This window comes from Vitis riparia, chromosome 4 (assembly GCF_004353265.1).
Source record: "Vitis riparia cultivar Riparia Gloire de Montpellier isolate 1030 chromosome 4, EGFV_Vit.rip_1.0, whole genome shotgun sequence".
NCBI classification, from domain to species: Eukaryota; Viridiplantae; Streptophyta; class Magnoliopsida; order Vitales; family Vitaceae; genus Vitis; species Vitis riparia.
In genome coordinates, this window is record NC_048434.1 from 14,368,210 (window position 1) to 14,388,716 (window position 20,507).

Genomic DNA, 20,507 nt, shown 5'->3' on the forward strand with positions numbered 1-20,507 from the left:
TAGATTTTACAACATTTCATGTTACATTTTGTGCTCCAAGTATTTTACTACTAAAGCATTGTTATCTGCATATTCAGAGTGTATTTATCCAATTGGAAATGAAATAGATTAGGTAATACCTGATCATATTCGTAACAAAGTTGTGTTACCACCTAAAATGAGATGCCCAACAAGAAGACCAAGGAAAGTAAGAATTCCTTCTGGTGGAGAAGGCAAGCGCGCATCTCATTGTAGTCGATGTGGTCAATATGGGCATAATTGGAAGACATGCAAACAACCAATCCCTTGATATCATGATAGCTTTGGCACTCTATGAACTTACATAGAATGAAAATTGTAATAATGAGCTTTTTTGTTTTTTTTTTGGTACCCACGTGAACGAAAATGTAAGTTACTTTTTTGTATAAGGTGATAGGATAAGCACATAGATGAATATTGTAATAATGATCCTTTTTTTTGCATACCCATAGAAATGAAGATATTTGTTACTTTTGTACATATATGTTATGATGAGTTATGTATAAAGTATGAATGAAAATTACATGTTTATTTTCAAACTATGGACTCAACTGTTTTCACATTTATTGATAAGGAGCTTGACAATAGTTAAGTTCAGGTTTTCTCTGAAGACTGTAGACTTAACTGCCTTCAAGTTTGTACATAAAACAACTTGACAATAGTTAAGTTCAGGTTTTGTTTGAAGACTATAGACTTAACTACCTTCAAGTTTGTACATAAAACAACTTGACAACGGTTAAGTTCATGTTTTTTCTAAAGATTGTAGACTTAACTACCTTCAAGTTTGTACATAAAACAACTTGACAATAGTTAAGTTCAGGTTTTGTCTGAAGACTGTGGACTTAACTACCTTCAAGTTTGTACATAAAACAACTTGACAATAGTTAATTTCAGGTTTTGTTTGAAGACTGTGGACTTAACTACCTTCAAGTTTGTACATAAAACAACTTGACAATAGTTAAGTTCAGGTTTTGTTTAAAGACTGTAAACTTAACTACCTTCAAGTTTGTACATAAAACAACTTGACAATAGTTAAGTTCAGGTTTTGTCTGAAGATTGTGGACTTAACTACCTTCAAGTTTGTTCATAAAACAAATTGACAATAGTTAAGTTCAGGTTAAAATGGAAATTGTAGACACAACTTCCTATGAGTCTATAGAAGATCGACTTGATACCTGTTAAGTCCAGATTAAATATGTTATTCTGAAATAGACTTCAACTTAATATTTGTCAAGTTTGTTCACAGCTATTAACTTGATAGTAGTTAAGTTTAGGTGTTCTATTAAGACTGTGGACTTAACTACCTTCAAGTTTGTACACAAAACAACTTGACAATAGTCATGTTTAGTTTAAAAGGTCAATTGTATACATAACTATCGAACTACATTCATCAAAATATCCAAGTATATATATCAAGTTGTCCAACTACATTTATCAAAATGTCTAATTACATATATCAAGCTATCCAATTACATATAACAAACCATCCAACTACATTATCAAAATGTGAAATATCAACATGAATTCATTACATAGGCAAGTATTTCATATAAAATAACTCTACTTCCATCTTTTCCTGAAATCAGTCCATTCGAGCACTTGTTAATGACTTCAATGGATGGTTGTGCATTAAGTATTCAACATATTTGATAAAAAAAACATGCCACGGTCACCACTGCATGGTACACAAATAATCAATGTTAGGGCTATTATTAAGGATTAAGTGTATAAGATATGAAAGTAAATTTAAGATCACTTACTCATTTTCCTATTGAGGAATATCTTGCAGTCATTCAATTTCCCATTCCTGGTAGTTAACTTTTGTGTCATCATGAAACCCATAATATGCTATGTTAAATCCAACTATGTTACCAAACTTATAAATTGAGCAAAATTATATTACCAAACTTATCCAACTATGTTAAATCCATCATTTCGTATTACTTCTTAACATAGACTTTATTTTCATATTATTTAAGGATATCATGTCAAATGCTAATATTCTAAAGATATTATTTTACCAATACAATTGAAGCTATTATATTTTACTAAGTTGCAACTAAAAAAAATTGCAGACATTATTCTAGTGTTTATTGAAATTTGAAACAAAATCAAACCATTTTGAGATTGCAACCTGTTGACAATGAACTTGATAGTAGTTAAGTTCAGTTTTTTCTTAACATATATATTTAAATCAAAATTCTAAATATTTGGATAAAATAATTTCATAAAAATTATATTCAAATACGTTATAAATTCATAACAAATAACTTCATTACACAAAATTTCAAAACCTTTTGATGGTAAACTTGATAGTAGTTAAGTTTAGTTTTTTCTAATCATTCAAATATTGCTTTAAACCTTGGACTATAACCTCACAGAGAAAATTTTCAACAGTTAGATTATCAATTCATGATAAATAAATTCATAAAAAAAAAAGGATAATCAATTAAAGGGATAAATTTTTAAAAAAAAATTAAAAACCAAATTTTCAAGTAGAAAATTAATGCTTATTGAATTAGATGATTTCTTCTCATTTTCTTATGACGATGACAAGGTTTCAAAACCTTGCTTTGTTTCACTTCTCTTTTTTCCCGAAATTTTATACCTCTTCCGTTTCGTATTTTTTCATCAGCGAATTTTCTTCTTCCACCATTTTCATGAACTGAATCAACACACAATATCAGAAAGATGAAAAATGGGGTTTGATTTAAAAAATAAAAATAAAAGGAACCAAAATAAGACACTTAGGGTTTCTTCTCATTTCATGGATGAAGGTTCATATGTACAGTTCGAAAAATTGAAATCAAAGAATGAAACAGTGAAACTTACTTTCTATTTTTTTCTTATGTTGTGTTGTCTTTTTGTTCTCTTGCAATAAACGGAAAAGTCCTTCGTGATTTCTTTCTTGCAGGTTAACAAATGGAACAAATGGGTTTGCAGGGTAAGGAAGAGACATAGCACAAGGGAAAATTGGAGTTGGAGGGAAAATGGGTTGAAAAGATAGCTGAGGGGTATTTTTGTCCGAGTTGGGTCATTTTTTATACTCAAATAAGTGGAGGGTTAGTTTTGCAATATTGAGGGATTTCTGTCCCTTTTAATCAGTTATCCCAAAAAAATTCTATTTCCTCTTTCAAAAAAGAAATATTTGGTTAAAAATGATGAAATAACCCCTAAATCGGAAATCTAACCCTTCCTATGTTTTTTCTGAAAAAGTAACCAATTTTTGACATAAATGTCATTTTCTATTTTAAGTATTTATATGTAAGTTTTAAAAGAAAATGTTATTTTTACAAGAAAACGTTGAGGGCATTTTTATCCAAATGATGCCAAAAAAGGGGTGGGAGGTTAAATTTCAAATTTTGGGTTTTGAGAGGCCCTTTTAATCAAATAACCCTTCAAAAAATATGTTGATTCTTGCATGCACAGAAAGGCCCATTGTAAGGGAAAGAAAAATGTGAAAAAAAAAAAAAAGAATTAATAAGTTGTTTCTATATCTAGTTCAAGTTTTTTATATAAAAATTAAATAATTTAAAAATGCATAACTTTTTAAATTATTTATATATTTTTTTCAAATTCAATATAAGGAATCATTTTTGTTTTTGTTAATATAAAAGGACAAGGTATTTTTCACTTTTTTATTTTCAAAAACACCCTTATTAATAATCAACTTAAATATGAATTTAATATTTTCATTTAATTAAGGTTTTAATTACTTGATGTAATGGAATCCTTCTTGAAATTATAATTATAAACCTAAAAGATCATTCAAAATTTAATCTTTTCATTTAGTTTTTAATCTTTTTATTTAATTTAATTTTTTATGTAGTTAATATTTTAATTACTTCACGGAAATTATTCCTAAAATTACAGTCACAAACTTAAAAGGTAATTTAAAATTTAATCTTTTTGGTACTCATAATCAAGTTAAATGGGAATTTAATCTTTTCATTTCATTAGGATTTTTATTACTTGACATAATGGAAATCATTCTTGAAATTACCATCACAAACGAAAAGGCAATTAAAAATTTAATGTTTGCATTTACCTCCAATTTCTATTCCATCAACTATTTCAATAAGGATTTCAATACTTCATTTTAATTTTATATTCAAATTCAATCCTAAAACTGCTATCAAAAAACTATAAAGTAAAAAGGTTAATGTTTATGGGAAACCTCTCAAACTAGGCATTCATCTCTAGCACAACAATCTGGTGTCCCCTCCGGCATACTTACTCCATCCTTCATCCTATTTGACAAAGTACCCCACCAATATGATGTTTATGAGTCTCAACCATTAATTATGGTTTATTTATAATATGCATGAAGAGAAGTGGGTTATGATAGAAGATCGTTGCAAAGTATTTTTCCCATTTCGAATTTAGAATTGAAATAAAAGACAGTTAAGGTTTGTTTGGAACTCTCTCACAAATTGAGTTTTTTTTTTCATAGTAACAAATTTAAAGTATTTTAAATCATATTTAAGTGTGTTTTAAGAAAATAAATAAAATGTATTTAATACTTATATTTATTATTAATTTTTTCTTCTTATCCTAACCTATCTTTCATTTCTTCAATGAAATAAATTAATTAAAAAAAAATTACATGAAACTTTTTACTTTTTGTAACTGTAATAGTAATTTCATTCATTTTGATACTTAAATCTTTTAAATTTAATATTTAATTAAATAATAGTGAATTAATAATAACACTTATTATATTATAGATAATTGTTGAATCAAAATTTTCATCACTCATTTACATTATTTATTTAAACAAATTTAAATTTTATTAAGAAAATTACATCATGGTTTTAAAAATATTAAGATTTTGATATAAAATTTACCAAAATGATGAAAAAAATTCTATTGAGATTTTAATTGTTTTGATTTTTTTTAAAATATTTCTAAAAGAAAAGTTTTTTTTCCTTTATATTTTTTTCATTTGATTAAATAATTTGATATATTATATATTTTTCTTTGATATTAAATTATTTAATTTAATCTTTATGTTATTTCTATATTTAGAAACAAAAAATAATAATAAGTTTTACAAAATATGTAATGGTTTTTAAAAACAAATTAAAAATATAATTTTTAAAAATAATTTTTAACAACAGAATGTAAGTCAATGATTTTTCCATAAAATTTTTTAAATTTAATATAAATTTTAAAAAAAAAAAAAGTGTATGGAAACTGATCATTAATTTTTTTTTATTTACTTGTAACTTAGGTGCCCTCTCATAATTGGTGGAACACCTTTTTATTTCTTAAGTTTCCTATTAGTTGTATTCCAATTTATTTATTTTTTTAATTTATTTTATTTTCATTACTTTCTGTGAAACCAATGTTTGGTTAATCTTGATCTTGATGATAACAAAACAAAGTTTAGAACTAATGATTATATTTCAAGTATGATTAGGCAAGATGATTTCCAAAGTGGCAATCACAAAGACAAATCAAGCCAAGAAGAAATCATGAAGAAGAAAACCACCTCAAAGAGAAGTGTTTTTCAAGACCCAAGCTTCATAAGATCTCTTTGTGGTTGGTGCACTAGGATTTTCATGCATTACATTCTTTACTTATGTACCAAAATCATCCAAGAGTTATATTTTAAAAATTGCATGATTTCATGTTTTCAACTAAAATCTTGTGTTAAATGTTTTTCAAACTTATTTTAAAAGGTTTAAATTGAAAAAGTTGGTTGTTGAGCCAAAAAACGGCTCAACCGATTGAATCGGATGAGGAATCGGTCGACCGCAAGATCAACCGGTCGAGGTCCGGGTCGACCCCCAGCTCAACCGGTCGAGGTCCGGGTAGACCCCCAACTCAACCGGTCGAGGATGCAAAAAACTCTCTTTCTTCCTGAATGATTGTTCAACCGGTCAAGGTTGAACCTCAACCGGTTGATGTCCGGTTGAGGCCCAACGGTCATCTGCTAAGCATTAAATGCTAACGGCTAGTCAACCGATCAACCCCTAGCTCGACCGATCAAACCCCTAACGACTAGTTTGGCTTTTTTCTTCTATAAAAAGGCTCCAATCTTCATTGTTTCAAAAACTTAACCTTCTCAAACCTTTCTTGAATATATTTGAATCTTGGAAGAGTGTTTTTGAGTGCACCATTGTTCTAAAACTTGCATATCCTTAGTGCACCTTTCAATCCTAGTTTTCTTGTATCATTTGAGCTTAAAGTTTTTATACTAGGATTTTGTGAGATCATTTATTTGTAAATCTTTGAGAGAAAATTTCTCAAGTGTGGGGTATCACTTGAGGGGTTGTTCAAGAGTGGGATATCTCTTGAGAAGTGTAAAGGGTGCTTGGAGCCAAAAGTCCAAGAGGATGAATTGGAACCATAATCCAATTGTATTGCTTGAAGGCTTGGTTTGGAAGCCTTGAATTAGTGGAATCTCAAGCTTGAGATTGAAGTTAAAGGAAAGTGGATGTAGGCCGGGTTGCGCCGAACCACTATAAAATCTTGTGTTTGCATTCTTTATTCTCTACTCTTTTATTTTATATGCAATTGTCTTTATATTGCTTATTATATACTTGCATATAATTGTCTCTTACATTCACATAGTTTAAATTTGCAAAAAGAGACCATCACCCTATTCACCCCCCCCCCCCCCCCCCCTCTCTAGGGTGATTACCATAAGTTGGATTAGCCAATTTTTTTCTAACACTTTCTCCTTCCTCTTTTCATTATTTTGTGGTCAAGACTTTTTTTTTTTAAAATTAATTTAGTAAAATCCTATATTTTACATACCAAAAAAAGGGAATGATTTGTAAGGATTGATTTTTAAAAACCCTTTGTCCGGAAGAATTGATTTTTGTTTTGTTTTTAGTAATTTTATGAAAAAAAAAATTAAATGAAAGACCAAAAAGAGAGGATTTATTCCTTTTATTCTCAATTTAAGACTATCAATTTCAAACAAGAGTTATAGATTTTTAAATCTTAAACAAAGGTTGTTGAATGAAGTTTTCAAAGCTCCAACACCCAATTTATTTATTGAAATCGAAAAATTGGCATCTAAAAAAAGCATTCAAAGTCTTTAAAAAATTGATGGTAAAAAGGAAGATCATGAATTCTACCATGTTAAATGAAGTTATCATCTATAGAATAGAATAAAATTGTTAAATGTTTCTGTAAACCCCCATTTTGGGAGTCATTCTTCCAGCTGATGCTTGACAAGTGTCACCATCTTGCATGGCCACGTGTCACTCCCATATTAGTCAATATGGGATCAAAATAGCGGAATTGATGGACCGAGATTGACACCTGGAAAAAGGGAATTAGAAGAATATTTGGCTATTGAGAGAAGCGTAGGAGATGGGTGCTTTTTCTGCCGGCTGAGAGATATTTTGAGGGGATCTTTTTCTGTTAAGGTGGATGCTTTTTGAGTGGGGTAGTAGAGGCTGGCAGCTGGGTGAGGTGCTTGGGCTGCTGGAGGGTGTTTGGGAGCTGGCCGTTAGAGATATTTTTCGGGAGTAGGGTCTTGAGCAGGCCGTCAAGGGATTGCCAGAGGATTCCAGAGGGAGTTTTTCCATGAGAGAGGGAGTTGAGAGCTGTTATTAGGATAGCAGAGGAGGGGTTTTTGACCGAAAGTAAAGGTTGGAGCTCGAGGGAAAGAGAAAACCAGAGGTTTGAACTTTCTTGGGAGGCAAGCTGCTATAAGGAGGGAGAGAAATTCATTGAGAGAGCTTAAATTTGATTCTCGTTGCTTAAGGAACCAGGTATGTATTCAATTTTCCCCTCATCTCTCATGATTCACTGTTTTTCCTAAACATTATGCTATTTGGAGTGGATACTGAAGGCCATTGTTTGTTTGTTGAGATGAAATCTTGCATTCACGTTCGATATTGCTGATGTTGGTATGCTATGCTTTTATTATGAAAATGCCTCAATGTTGTATTTAAAATGGATTTTCTCACCTAATCAGAGGGTTCATGGATGACTCATGAAGTGAAACCTCTGAGAGTCATTTTTACTCGTTTTCTTTTGTGTTTTATACTTCATCCATTCTTTTCTCTGTTTCTGGGCCTTGATCAATGCAAAAGCTGTGGGAAAGTGGATCCGGTTTTAGACTGTGTGCTCCTTCAAAGATCTGACATGGAGAAAAGAGATTGTGACTGGGGATGAAGTTCTATTGTGAGGTTTCAAATGAGGCTATTAGGCTTCATGACTGGGAACCTGGAGAGTTTGGTTGATGGAGTAAGATAATGATATGCAGAGAAGATTGATGACTATGGAATCTGAATCTGAAAGTGTTTGCATGAGAATATACGCCGCGGAGAAATATCATAGAGAGATGGTGATCCTTGTGACTAGTTGCTTGAGAAGAAAGATAGCTGAAAGTCAAAACAGAAAAGAACATTCACAGGCTGATTTTGAAGATGTTGAGCTCCACTCAATTATCCACCAGGTGAGATCAATGGTACAGTTAATATTGCAAACCTGGTCTGAGGGTTTCCACTACCTAAGGATGGTGTCGTGATGGCTCTCATATGCATGCAGTGCATGCATTTTCCCCTCATAGCACTCTCCTTACCCACTATACCATGCGCCTCCACCTAATTGTTTCCCATTTTTCACGAGCTAAAATCTCCATCCCCCCCCCCCCCCCCCCCCCCCTCATGCGTATCATCACTCATGCATACCATTTCCTACATTTTCTCTCCCCTCACCACTCCGCATACCCATTTTCTATCACATTCCACATCCATTCTTTCTCCTGATGCATGGCCATAAGAGTCCACATTAACACCCATTACGTCTTTCTCCAGCCACCTATATCCTATTAGACACCATTCATACCCGTGTTCTCTACCCATTCCACTCTCCATACTTCTTCATGCATGCCCACTGCCAATGGTTCACTTCACCACTATATCCGCATCTACACCCTTATAACCTATTCACATCATCTCTCCATATTGCCTGTCCACTCATTTTCATCATCACACTCATTTCCCTCATGTCCTCATGCCCACAGCCAATACCTATATCACTACATAATCCCTACCTTCATTCCTATGCATATTGTCATTATCTTATACTGCATTCCTATTGTACCATTACACTCCATTCCCATTGTCTCCACTACTAAGGCTACCCCTCCTCACATGTCTCTCATCACTTTTCTCTCTCTACCCCTACATACCATTCATGCACACCCATCAAACCCGTTATTCACTTCTCCTATACGTAGATGGGTCCCATATGCATGGCCACATCATACCCATATCTACATCTTCCCTAACCGCCTCACTAACCCATCTTTCACATTACACTTCCCATCATCCATGCCATTCTTGAATAACGCTACCAACTCCTCCTCCTCTCATTGACTGGTCCACCACCTTACTCTCCATGCATGAGCCCATATATTGAGGATGAGAAGTGGGAAGTGAGGTTGAATATTGCGATCTTTGAAAGGACAGCTGCAAGTGGTTTGTTGGGCACCCAATATCTGTTTGCCCGCCACTTTAGGATGCCAAAAGTGATACGGATGGGAGACTACCATGGATTGTCTTTTGACCTGAAAATTTTCAAGGGCATTACTATGACTGTATCAGGTACTGTGAAGAGGAATGTGGTTATAATGGGTAGAAAAACATGAGAAAGTATTCCTTTGGAGCATTGGTCTCTGCCTGGCCACCTAAATGTTGTTATGACTCACTCTGGAAGTTTTTATGTTGCAACCGCAGAGGATGTTGAAATATGTTGAAGCATGGCTTTTGCTTTGGAACAACTAGCTACATCTCCCTATTGTCTGTCCATTGAAAAGGTGTTTGTTATAGAAGGTGGCCAAATACTAAAGGAAGCTATCAATGCACCTAGATGTGATGCTATCCACATTACAGAAATTGAGACAAGCTTCAATGTGACATCTTCATCCCTGCTATTGATTCCTTGGTATTTCAGCCTTGGTACTTATCCTTCCTGTTGGTGGAAAACAATATTCGTTATTCTTTCATGACTTATGTTCGTGTGAGAAGTGCTGAAGACGAATCCCAAATCCAAAACAATGGAGACCGTGGGTGGGAATCCATTAAATTTGAAGTAAACAAGTTCTCTTTCTTGCCCAAGATAATCTTTGAGAGACATGAGGAATACATCTATCTGAGTTTGGTTGAAGACATCATCTCAAATGATGTTCAAAGGGAGGATAAGACAGGGACTAATACTAGAAGCTCAGCAGCTGGGAACTCAACTGCTAATGAGGAAATTGTTGCATCCCAGTTCATGGAAAATAGTGTTTGCATCACTGGTCAGTAAAGTGAGGGTTTAGCAGTCTGGATTGCTGCACCAGATCGGGACATTTCTGACTTGCCAGCAAGTTCTTTCTACAACCTCCCCCCTCAGAGCCAGCATGTAGCTTTGACCCTAACATAGGGTGAGCATAGCCCAATTGTCGGTATCTATCATCCTGCACAAGCAGTGACAGCAACTATTCATCCACTTCTGCAACCATCCCTGACAATGGCTGGTATTGTTGATATAGTGGGACCTACAGGCAGTGTCTATCAATAGCCCTAGCATGCACAAGTCAACTAGGCCCTATTCCTACCAGGCCATGCATTGGCCATCTTTAGTATGGGCCACCTTTGGGCCATGTGACATTCTGAGATTTCTTTTTATTTGATTTTGAAAAGGTTTTCTCAAATCCATTTAGTAAATATCTTTCTCAAAATTCTGATTTTCAAATAATTCCAATTTTCTTATCTTTCATCCTTAGGATTTTTTTAGGATCACCCAAGAATCCCATTTTTAATAAAACTTGGTTGCCATCTTTCCTTCTGGCAAACAATTTCAACATCTCTTTTGTTTTAAAATGTTTTAAAACAAGTATGAATTAAATTCTGTAATTCCGAATAATGGAATTTATGGAATTAAGTCATGCAAAAATAAATGGGCTTTGGTGGGGGCCCTACATAAGTGATTTTATGATTGATTGATTTGATTATCACACATGATTGATTCATTCTGCTCTATGACATGCTTGAGATTATTCTTTAATTCTGTGCTAACCCTCTTTCTTGATAGCGCATTGATCGTTTGACACCAAGGTATGCCCCATCCTCACTTCGGTCGTTCTTTATTAAATGTTTTGATTCCCATATGTGCATGATCGCTTCGAGTATTCATTGATTTTTCTCATTGATTGCCATGTTAGCTTCATTCTATTAGTAGAGACCCGACTTTAGGGACTTAGAGGGGTGCTACGGTTTTTACCGTACCTTCCCGATAAGTAACCTGACCCCCGAACCCTATCCGGTTTTTCGTAGATCACCTTTTCCAAAATAAGGAGTCGCACTTAGGGTTTTCTTTCTTATTTTGTTTACCCTTTTAAAAAAACAAAAATAAGTGGCGACTCCAAGTCATTTTTGAATAAATAAAATCATTTTTCAAAATAGAAATCGAGCTCGCCATTCGAATGGAAAACGCATGAGCCGAAATGCGGGGTCCATAGTTTCTTATTCAAATTTTAGTAAAATGGAAATGTGCATAAAACCTTTTGTCTTAATTATCTTCAAGTTTGAATAGCCCACTTTATTAGGGATGTTATTTTTTTAATATCAAACCACACAACCTTATTAATTAATTATTGTTGTATTTTCTCTAAATGATTTATCAATGTTTTGAAGCTTTTTACCTAATTTGAGTGATAGATTTTACCATTAGCGTGTTTTCAGTTTGAACTTTCATCCAATATGAACCTGGAGAGAAATTTTAATTACTTGGCTCAAAGGTTTGAAATCCTTTTTCTTATAATTCAAACCATCCAATATGAAGTTGGAGAGAAATTTTAATTACTTGGCTCAAATGTTTGAAATTTTTTTCTTATAATTTAACTTAAATAAATGTATACTTAGCCATTCCAATGGCTTTTGCTACTATAACCTTTCCGATCACGATTTTTTTTCCCCTATGTATTTCACCTCAAAATAAAAAATAAAAAAATAGTATTGATACTAGGTATCAAAGCATATCAATAGTAAATTCAATAAAAATGAGAAATTTCTTATTTAAGACAAAAAAAAAAGTAATATTCATATATTATTTTCCTTGTGATAATTATTATTGTTATTCACATATGTTTAGGGCTTTGAACCAGAGATGTTTGCAATGCTTTGATAATCTTTTTTTCTTTCTTTTTTTTTTTAACTCAACTTACGCTCATCGCACCTGAGCATCTACTAGTATAACCTAAAAATGTGAATTGGGTGTGAAGATAAAAATAAATAAATAAAATAAAAATAAACAACACCAACCACAATACAAAATGATACTATATGAAAGAGGAGAGTAAGAAAGATTGCAAAAGCTTCAATGAGGCTCCATAGTGTTTTAAAAATCGGACTGCCCGATCGAACTGGTCAAAACGTTGACTGGAGACTAGTCCGGTTCACATATTGAGCGGGAAATCTTCTGAACTGTTTCAGCCGGTTCTAATTCTCTTCAAAATTTCAGATCTGGGTTTGGGCACAAAAGGGACCCTATGGGCGGGCTAGTGGGCTTCTCCATAGGGATCTCTGGGGCCCACCGTAAGGGCTAAGTTTTAATTTTGAAGGGCCCTCTTTCTTTATCATCTTCTGTTGTGGGATGGCATAAATCAAACCCACAATTGACTCCAGGCTCAAAGAAGGGAAGATAAACCACCGGCCAACTACAAGTTTTTATAAAACTTACAAGGTTAGTTAAATTTATCATGTTTATTTGTGTAAAAATAAATTTGAAATTAAAATTATAAAATAATTGGTTATTTAATATGTAAATAAAATTAAATAATATACTTTTTTTATTTTTAATATATATTTTCATATTTATATTTATCCATTATAATTTGAGAATATCAAAAATGAAAAATAAATATTATTGATTTTAAGCTTTTTATACATATTTTTATAATTTTTATAATTATTTTTAATTTTAATACAAAATATAAATTATATATTTATGACATTATTGATTTTATTATGATTCAACTACTAATTATAGATCGATAACTTTTTTAATTCAATAACTAATTCAATTTTTAAAATATTTATTAGAAAAAAAAAATCCAAAGAACCAAATGTCCACGTGGTCATCCAAATTCTAGTCATTGAAGTATTTAATGAGCGACAAAGAATCGTTGGAGGCTAAAAAGTAAATGTTAATGTTCACATTCACAAATAGACAACTGCATGGTTGCTCACATGGCCTCCAATGGCTAAATCAACCAAAACAAAATAAGTGGACACCTAGACGGTTGTCTGACATGTGCTCTAACCTAATAAATTTAAAAGTTCAAACATTCTTTAACCAACGTACCCATATGAAATTGGACTACCTTTTATGTAAGAGCTAACCAATATATTAAAATATTTTCAAGTTTAAGACCACATTAGTTAAGTCAAAAATGTTTTTATGAAAACTTAAGGTTTTTCGTGAATGGCTTGAAGTTCAAAGGAGTCTCCTAGGTTTTTCATAAAATATTTTTACTCAAAAATCAAACAAAAACTTAACTAGAATTTTTTTCATACACTTCCAAATGTATAAAATGACAAAATTTAATCACTATGTATTTTATAGAAGTAATTATTGTTTTCTAATTTTAAAAATAAAAAGCATATTCAAATTATCACTAAACAAATCTCAAACTATTTTTATAGTTACCAATTTTTTATAAATTAATAATTTATTATAAATTTTTTTAAAAATCTCCACCAAGCCTCCGATAAGTTCCCATATTTAAAGGATGCCCATGGGCTATTTAATGGAGTGGGGTACAACAAGTTATTATTTAATGCTTCGACTTCCACACTTGTTTTTTAATTAATAGATTAGCCTTCAAAGAGATGTCATGTTTTGTTGTGATCTCCTCATTCAAGATTTGTTTAATTCCCATGTGGTGCGATTAATGCAAAGATCCCTTAAATTTAATCTTGGCGTAGTTTATGATTTTTCAGATAATTAATAGAATCTCTATCTATATTAAATTGGATTCACTTTTATGCTCATATTTATTTTTAGAAAAATTAAATATAAATTACACAAATAAAAAATAAAAAAATACTAGGGATGGTAAAGTTTGACACGATTCGTGAACATAAAACCCAACATATTTTTCATATATTTGGATTAAATATAAATGGGTTTAAATCAAATTTATGTCGATCTTCATAATCTATTTGATAAATAGGTAATTTTTTTGGCACCCCGTATAATATGAATTTTACTTTGAATTGACCCATCTAATACTCTCACTATTAATTTCATTATATTTTTAAACTATTTGACTCATATTTGACTTTTTTAAATTTGCTTTCAAATAAATAAGATATTTGAGTCATAAACATGTTTGGTTGAAATTATGTAAACATGTATAAGACTTAACTTAATTTGATTATAAAATAAAAATAAATTGATTATTAAATGAGTTAAATGGAATACACACAACATGTTCATTGTTTAATAATTAGATAGTATTTGTGTTTATGTTTTTGATACAATTATTTTTCATGTTGAGTTTGGATTGAGCTATGTAGTAGAATACTTCAGCTTTGACACGACACGAACACAATTCACCAACACCAATCGTCTCTCCTAAAAAATACAATTTGCATCTAACTAAATGGGAATGATGTTAAAATATGAATTTGAAAATATATTTTATCTTTTTTTTAAATTTCCACCTATCACAAAAATAGATTGAGCTATGACTTATTATATATATATATTTAATTTTTCTTATCATTTTATTAGAACCAACCCTCTATATATCCCTAGAATGGGAATAATAAAATATTTAATATTTACTTCTATAAATATATTAAAATGAATAAATATAAATGCATTGAAAGCACTTCAAAAATATTATTGTTCGTGGTCAAATAAAACAAAATATATATTTATGTATAAAAAGGTAAATTATAAAAATAATTTTTTATTTTTTATATTGCATTATGTCCTAATCTCAAAGAGGTGTTATTGTTAAGATTTTTCATGAAAAATTGGGGGAGAAACCTACGTGACAAACTTGTAAACAAATTAGACTCACCCAAACATATTATATAAAGGATGATGTAAATATATATATGTGATTGTTGTAAAATTTTAATGAAAAATCTTCATTAAATGGTTTATCTAACATTTGGATAAAGTTTAAAGCTGATATTGCTTAAAAAAATAGGTAATGTTTGGGAACAATTTTTAAGAATAGTTTCTTTTGTTTTTAACAACAAAGAAAAAAAAGTCATTTTTCATTATCAATTATTTCCATAAATATATTTTTGAAAATTGTTCTAAAAACAAGATGCTTTTTTGAGAATATATTTGTACGTGAATTACTACGTATTTTTCCTTTATGGTTTGGTTTTCTCATATTTTTATCTTTATAAAATCTCTTTTCTTATTAAAGAAAGTCACATTTATTTTAAGTGAAGTTATAACATTAAATTTGGAATTCCAAAAACTTTATTTATATAATTCAACAAATTTGGTTCATTAATTTTAGCAACTTGTTTCAAAATTTGTCTTTATTTTTATTTTTAGTTTTACTTTAATTAAAAGATTTGTTTTCTTTGTTTAGGAAATTAATGAAGAAAATATTTATTTCTAATTCCCTTTTTACTTTAATTAGAATATTTGTTTTTATTTTGTAAGACTTAATTTTACAGTTTTCCAAATTTCTTCATGTGTCCTCTTTTGAATTGTATGTCACGTGTCCAATTGTTGAACTAAATAGTCACATTCTAAAGAGGTAACTTAATCCTTTAAAATCTTTTATGTCTAAATCATTTTAATTATTTTCATTTTTTTTTATTGAAATTTATTTTAAAAATAATTATATAAATATGAAAAAAGATTTAAAATAAAAATGATTTTTAAGAAATATTTGAAAACAGAAAAGTTTTTAAATATAAAATACAATATTTTAAAAAATATTTGCAAATAGACCCTTTGAACTAAATTGGAACATGGGTAAATAATGATGGAAATAATGATATTTTTAAAAATAAAAATGAGAAGAGAGGCAAAAGCATGAGAGTTGTGTGTGAGCATACAACAAAGCTTTTTGGATTGGTATTGGTGTAGATGTCATTAGAATAAATGCAAAGAGGCATCGTAGTAACTAACATAAATAAAATATAATAAAATTAAAAGGAAAAAAAAAAAAAAAAGGTTGAAAAAAAAGGCTCATCTTCCAACTCCCCATAAGGCCATAATGAATGGGCATTGAATATGATGTCTCCCCATCTTCCACTGCCTTTATTTCCTCACTTTCTTGACTTTCCCTCCACCAAAAATTGTAAAACCCTCTATTAAATATGGGGGGTAGTTTTGAACAGCTTGCTTCCCATTAATTATGCCTTCTTTTGGGTGCCTTCCACTCCACTCATTTATTCAACTTAGATTTTGCAAAACTAAGCATCCTTCACTCCCATGCCCTCTCTAAGTTTTTGCAACTTGGATTCTTCTATGTGACTTTCAAGAAATATATATATTTTTTTTACCTTTTTGCTACTTCATTCAAACTTGCCCAAAAGGTTTTTTTTTTTTTTTTTTTTTTTTTTTTTTGGGTTTTTCAACATTTATTCTAATTTTATCCACATTTTTCAAAAAAAAAAAAATTGTTTTTAAGTTAAAAAGATAAAAAATAGTTTTTAAAAACAAGTTTTGAAAAACATGGTGATAGGGCCATAATTTTTTTCTTTTTTAATGGTAAGTTTTTAAGAAGAAAAATGTAGTAAAAATTAATTTCTATTAATTTTTTGAAAATTTATCCCTTTTTATTTTGTTTTCAAGTATTATTTTAGAACAAAGTAGACAAACATGTATATACGACTTTGCATGAGAATCACGTCCATAATAAACAGACTAGCAATTAGCAAGATACAAGAAACAAATTTTAGCAATTAGAAGCACTCACTTGGTACAAATAAGAGATTACTCTCTAGAATATTGCTATTTCCACACCTGTTTATGCAATGCTTTGGCCTTATTGGATCTAGGACAAAAATCTGGCAATGACACAAACAAGATTGGAAATAGCATAATTCTATACTTACAAAATAAAGAATGTTAAAATATAGATTTTGCTTCGACTTAGAATATTATAGGACGATAATGGTCACGAGGAAACAACAATGATGATGATCAGGGGCACCGGGGATTATTTCCCGGTCCCCCAAAGTAGAAATGTGTGCCCCATTCATTGTTGTAGGAGCTCTTTATATTGTAGCAATTAGTATTCTCTGCCAGAGTTGATATGTCTTCAACTGTACTCAGGCTGTTGTCTGAATCCACAACCTCAAGGTTTCGGAAGTAGCTTGCTTTCCCAAATCCGTCTTCAGCGAAATGGCCGGACCCCATTTGGGTGGACGTGTGGGCGCCGTTGGCCCTGGAATTCACCACCTCGCCGCCCCACTCCACCATGGTTGCATGGTCTGCCAAGTGTGTGAACAGCTGTGACGGCCAGTATCCCACTAGGGTGTTGTCCCCAAACCCCATCCACCAATTTCCCAACTTCGGATCCTAATTTCAGTTCAAAGAAATATAATCCATCATGCAGAAGGTACAGAACGCTAATGAAGAAAATGAGAAGATGTGATGGATATAGACCTTCCATATGAGAATGGTTATGTCATATTGGTTGCCGGAGATCAACGACACCGGAGAAATGGCCGCTCCGATGGCTATTTTACTGTTGGTCTGCACAAATCCTGAACATAGAAGGTTGTAGCACCCTGTTGCTTGATATGAATCACTCTGTAGCATGTAACACACGTGTAAATTTATACAACCTTAGGCTAAAATAATGAAAATTTACAACTTTCACACGTGTGGCAAGCAATTCCAAGAAGGTTCACACCTAGATAAGCCCTCAACCCTAGATTATGTTGACTTTGACCGGATAATAATATGATTTTGGAAACTGTAATTAATTTTGATTTTTTTAATTATGGTTTTTGAGAATCAAAGATAATAATCTAATATGCACAAACACCCACGATAGACATTGTGAATAAAGAATTCAAAGAAGCTTCACAGCTAGAAAGAATCTCAACCCTAGGAGATGTTGACTTTTGACTTTTTTTTTTTTTTTAAATGCACGAATACCAGGAGAAAGAGATCTGACCGTCCAATAAGTGAATAATCTGGGTCTGCTGTCACCATAAAGCTCCGGACTGACCTGACTAGTATAAAGAATCAGCGGTTAAGAATCCCACTTGTGGATTTATTTTATTATTAAATAGCAATTAATTGATTCATTAGAAAAGAGGAGCTTTGGATTGAGTGTGTGGCAGGACAGGAAATGGAAAAAAGTACCTGCCATCCAGCTTCTATGCTATTGAGATCTGAGCCGTCGAATGATCCAGAAAGAATCCAAATCTGAGAGAGACTAAATTCGTTGACCACTTGTATGGATGGGTCCCACACGTTTATTGTTGCCCTTGCTCCGTATACCTCTTGAGATGTTCCCGTGTACGCGATCGCATGCTGTCATAGCCCAATGCACTCCAAGTCATATACCAACAATTCCGTATTTCATTGAAAAAAAAAAAAAAAAAGCTAAGAAGCACTAACATGTTAATCTTAGGAAGAGACATTAATGATGAGGATATATGAAAATTAAGTGTAAAATAAAAGAGTAAAAAATACTCATATTGGAGGATAGGGGGAAGTGATGATGAAGAAGACGCAAACCTCATGGCCATTGCCACTGACCACATCAGGTGCATCGGTGCGCCTGGCAAGAGGCATTCTTCTCTGTTTCCTCCCAAAATCATAGAGGGATTTGGCCCTCAACACATCATGGACTGTGCTCCTCCTGATGGGGACTGTGCCCTTGGGGCACCTTGTCCTATTTTGATGCCACATTTGCCATGCACCTCTGCTACTCAGCACTGTCCTTTCTTCACTGTTGCTACTTGTAGTATTGTAGTCTCTCTTCACCTCTTCTCCTTTCGTTTTTGTCTTCGCTCTTGGCATCTCTGGTGGAACCCTCTGCTTACACCCACCACATAATCCAACAGTTTGTGGAAATAAGAATTAGTGATACTGATACATAAATGTCACAATGATAAAATAACAAGTTTTGAACAGATTCTCGGATTTACTTTTCATGCAGAAGCTGTTATGTCATAGAGTATTTATACATAATTATGAGGAGAAGTTTTCAGAGAGAGAGAGAGAGAGAGAGAGAGAGATTGGGATCTTGTGGTAGTGGTGGTGCTTGGTGTTTTGCATAACTTTTTGTACCTGAATCTTGTGATTCTTGAGAAGAGGATGATCCAAAGCAGGTTGTTTTCTTTTATGAACGCAGTCTATGATATCTCCATCTGGGCTCTGAGAAACCAATGAAAAACACAAAAACCAAAGCAAGAAAAGAAAACATCATCTCCAGAAAATAATTGAAGAAACCCCAGATGAAATCTAACTCGTGCAGAAAAATGGAAAACCAAATACATATATACCTCAATGGTCCTGACAGCAGGCTTGTTGATCTTGTCCAGGTGCTTTTGAATCCTCTTAAGCCTCAAGCTATTGACTTGCCTGTGCTTGGAGTAGTCCAAACCCGAAACAACAACCACAGATCTTTCCAAGAAAATGAGAAAGAAGAAAGCCAAAAATAGAGGAAGAAGAAAAAGGGAAGAAGAAGATGTCGTCTTCCTTTTCAGAAGACCACCCATATCTCATTCAATGCCAATGAGAGAAACTGAGGGAACTAGAACACCATTAGTGGCTAAAACAAAGAGGGGGGTGGGGGAGGGGAGGCAACAAGCAAGTCAGAGCCTAGTTGATCAGCTTCTCTTCCAAAACCCAACAAGGTACACACAATAAATGGAAAAACCAGCTGCAAAGAAAAGGACTGTCATTAAGGAGCTGCAAATGCCTTCACCTTCACCTTCACCTTCACCTTCACCATCATCATCATCATTGCCTCTCTCTCTGCATTGGATTCATAGACATATTCAATCAATCACCACAGCATTTGTTGTTGTTTTCTTAGGGGCACCTGCAGGTACAGCAGCAGCTCACCACAGTGGCTTCAAAGCATTATAAAAACCCATAGTCCCACCAATAAATCCTCATCAACTCCCACCTTTTTATTGCACCACTTTGCTTTCAATATGCATATCTGCCACCACACACTTCGCCATTAATATTCCTTCAACTCTCCCCACCTTCCTCTTTTCCACCTTTCTTCCCTTCTCAGTTTCTCTATTCCTTTGCTTTGCTTTGCCTTTTTATATCTATAGTTCCACCAATTTTCTATGCTTCCTGCCCTATTCTATTGCTAAATTAATCTCTCTCTCTCTCTCTCTCTCTCTCTCTCTCTCTCATTTATTCTTCTTTTACCTTTCATGAATAAGACATTTTCTGAATACATTTGTTTTCCTAACCTATAGTTTTCCTAAATCTATGTACGATTTTTGTTTAATTAAATAACCTACCAAATCTAATATTTGAAATTACAAGCCAGGAATCAAATCATA

At 32.4% G+C, this 20,507-nt stretch overlaps 1 protein-coding gene across 1 annotated transcript; it reads right to left on the bottom strand.

The window, feature by feature from the left end:
- Positions 1-16,852: 16,852 nt before the first annotated feature.
- LOC117913686 lies at positions 16,853-20,203 on the bottom strand. The gene is made up of 7 exons (XM_034828737.1): positions 19,485-20,203; positions 19,270-19,356; positions 18,715-19,014; positions 18,337-18,507; positions 18,146-18,199; positions 17,629-17,775; positions 16,853-17,541 (listed from the first exon to the last, which is right to left on the bottom strand). The coding sequence occupies exons 1-7, from the start codon at positions 19,698-19,700 to the stop codon at positions 17,164-17,166; spliced, it is 1,353 nt and encodes a 450-aa protein (XP_034684628.1). The 5' UTR covers positions 19,701-20,203; the 3' UTR covers positions 16,853-17,163.
- Positions 20,204-20,507: the final 304 nt, after the last annotated feature.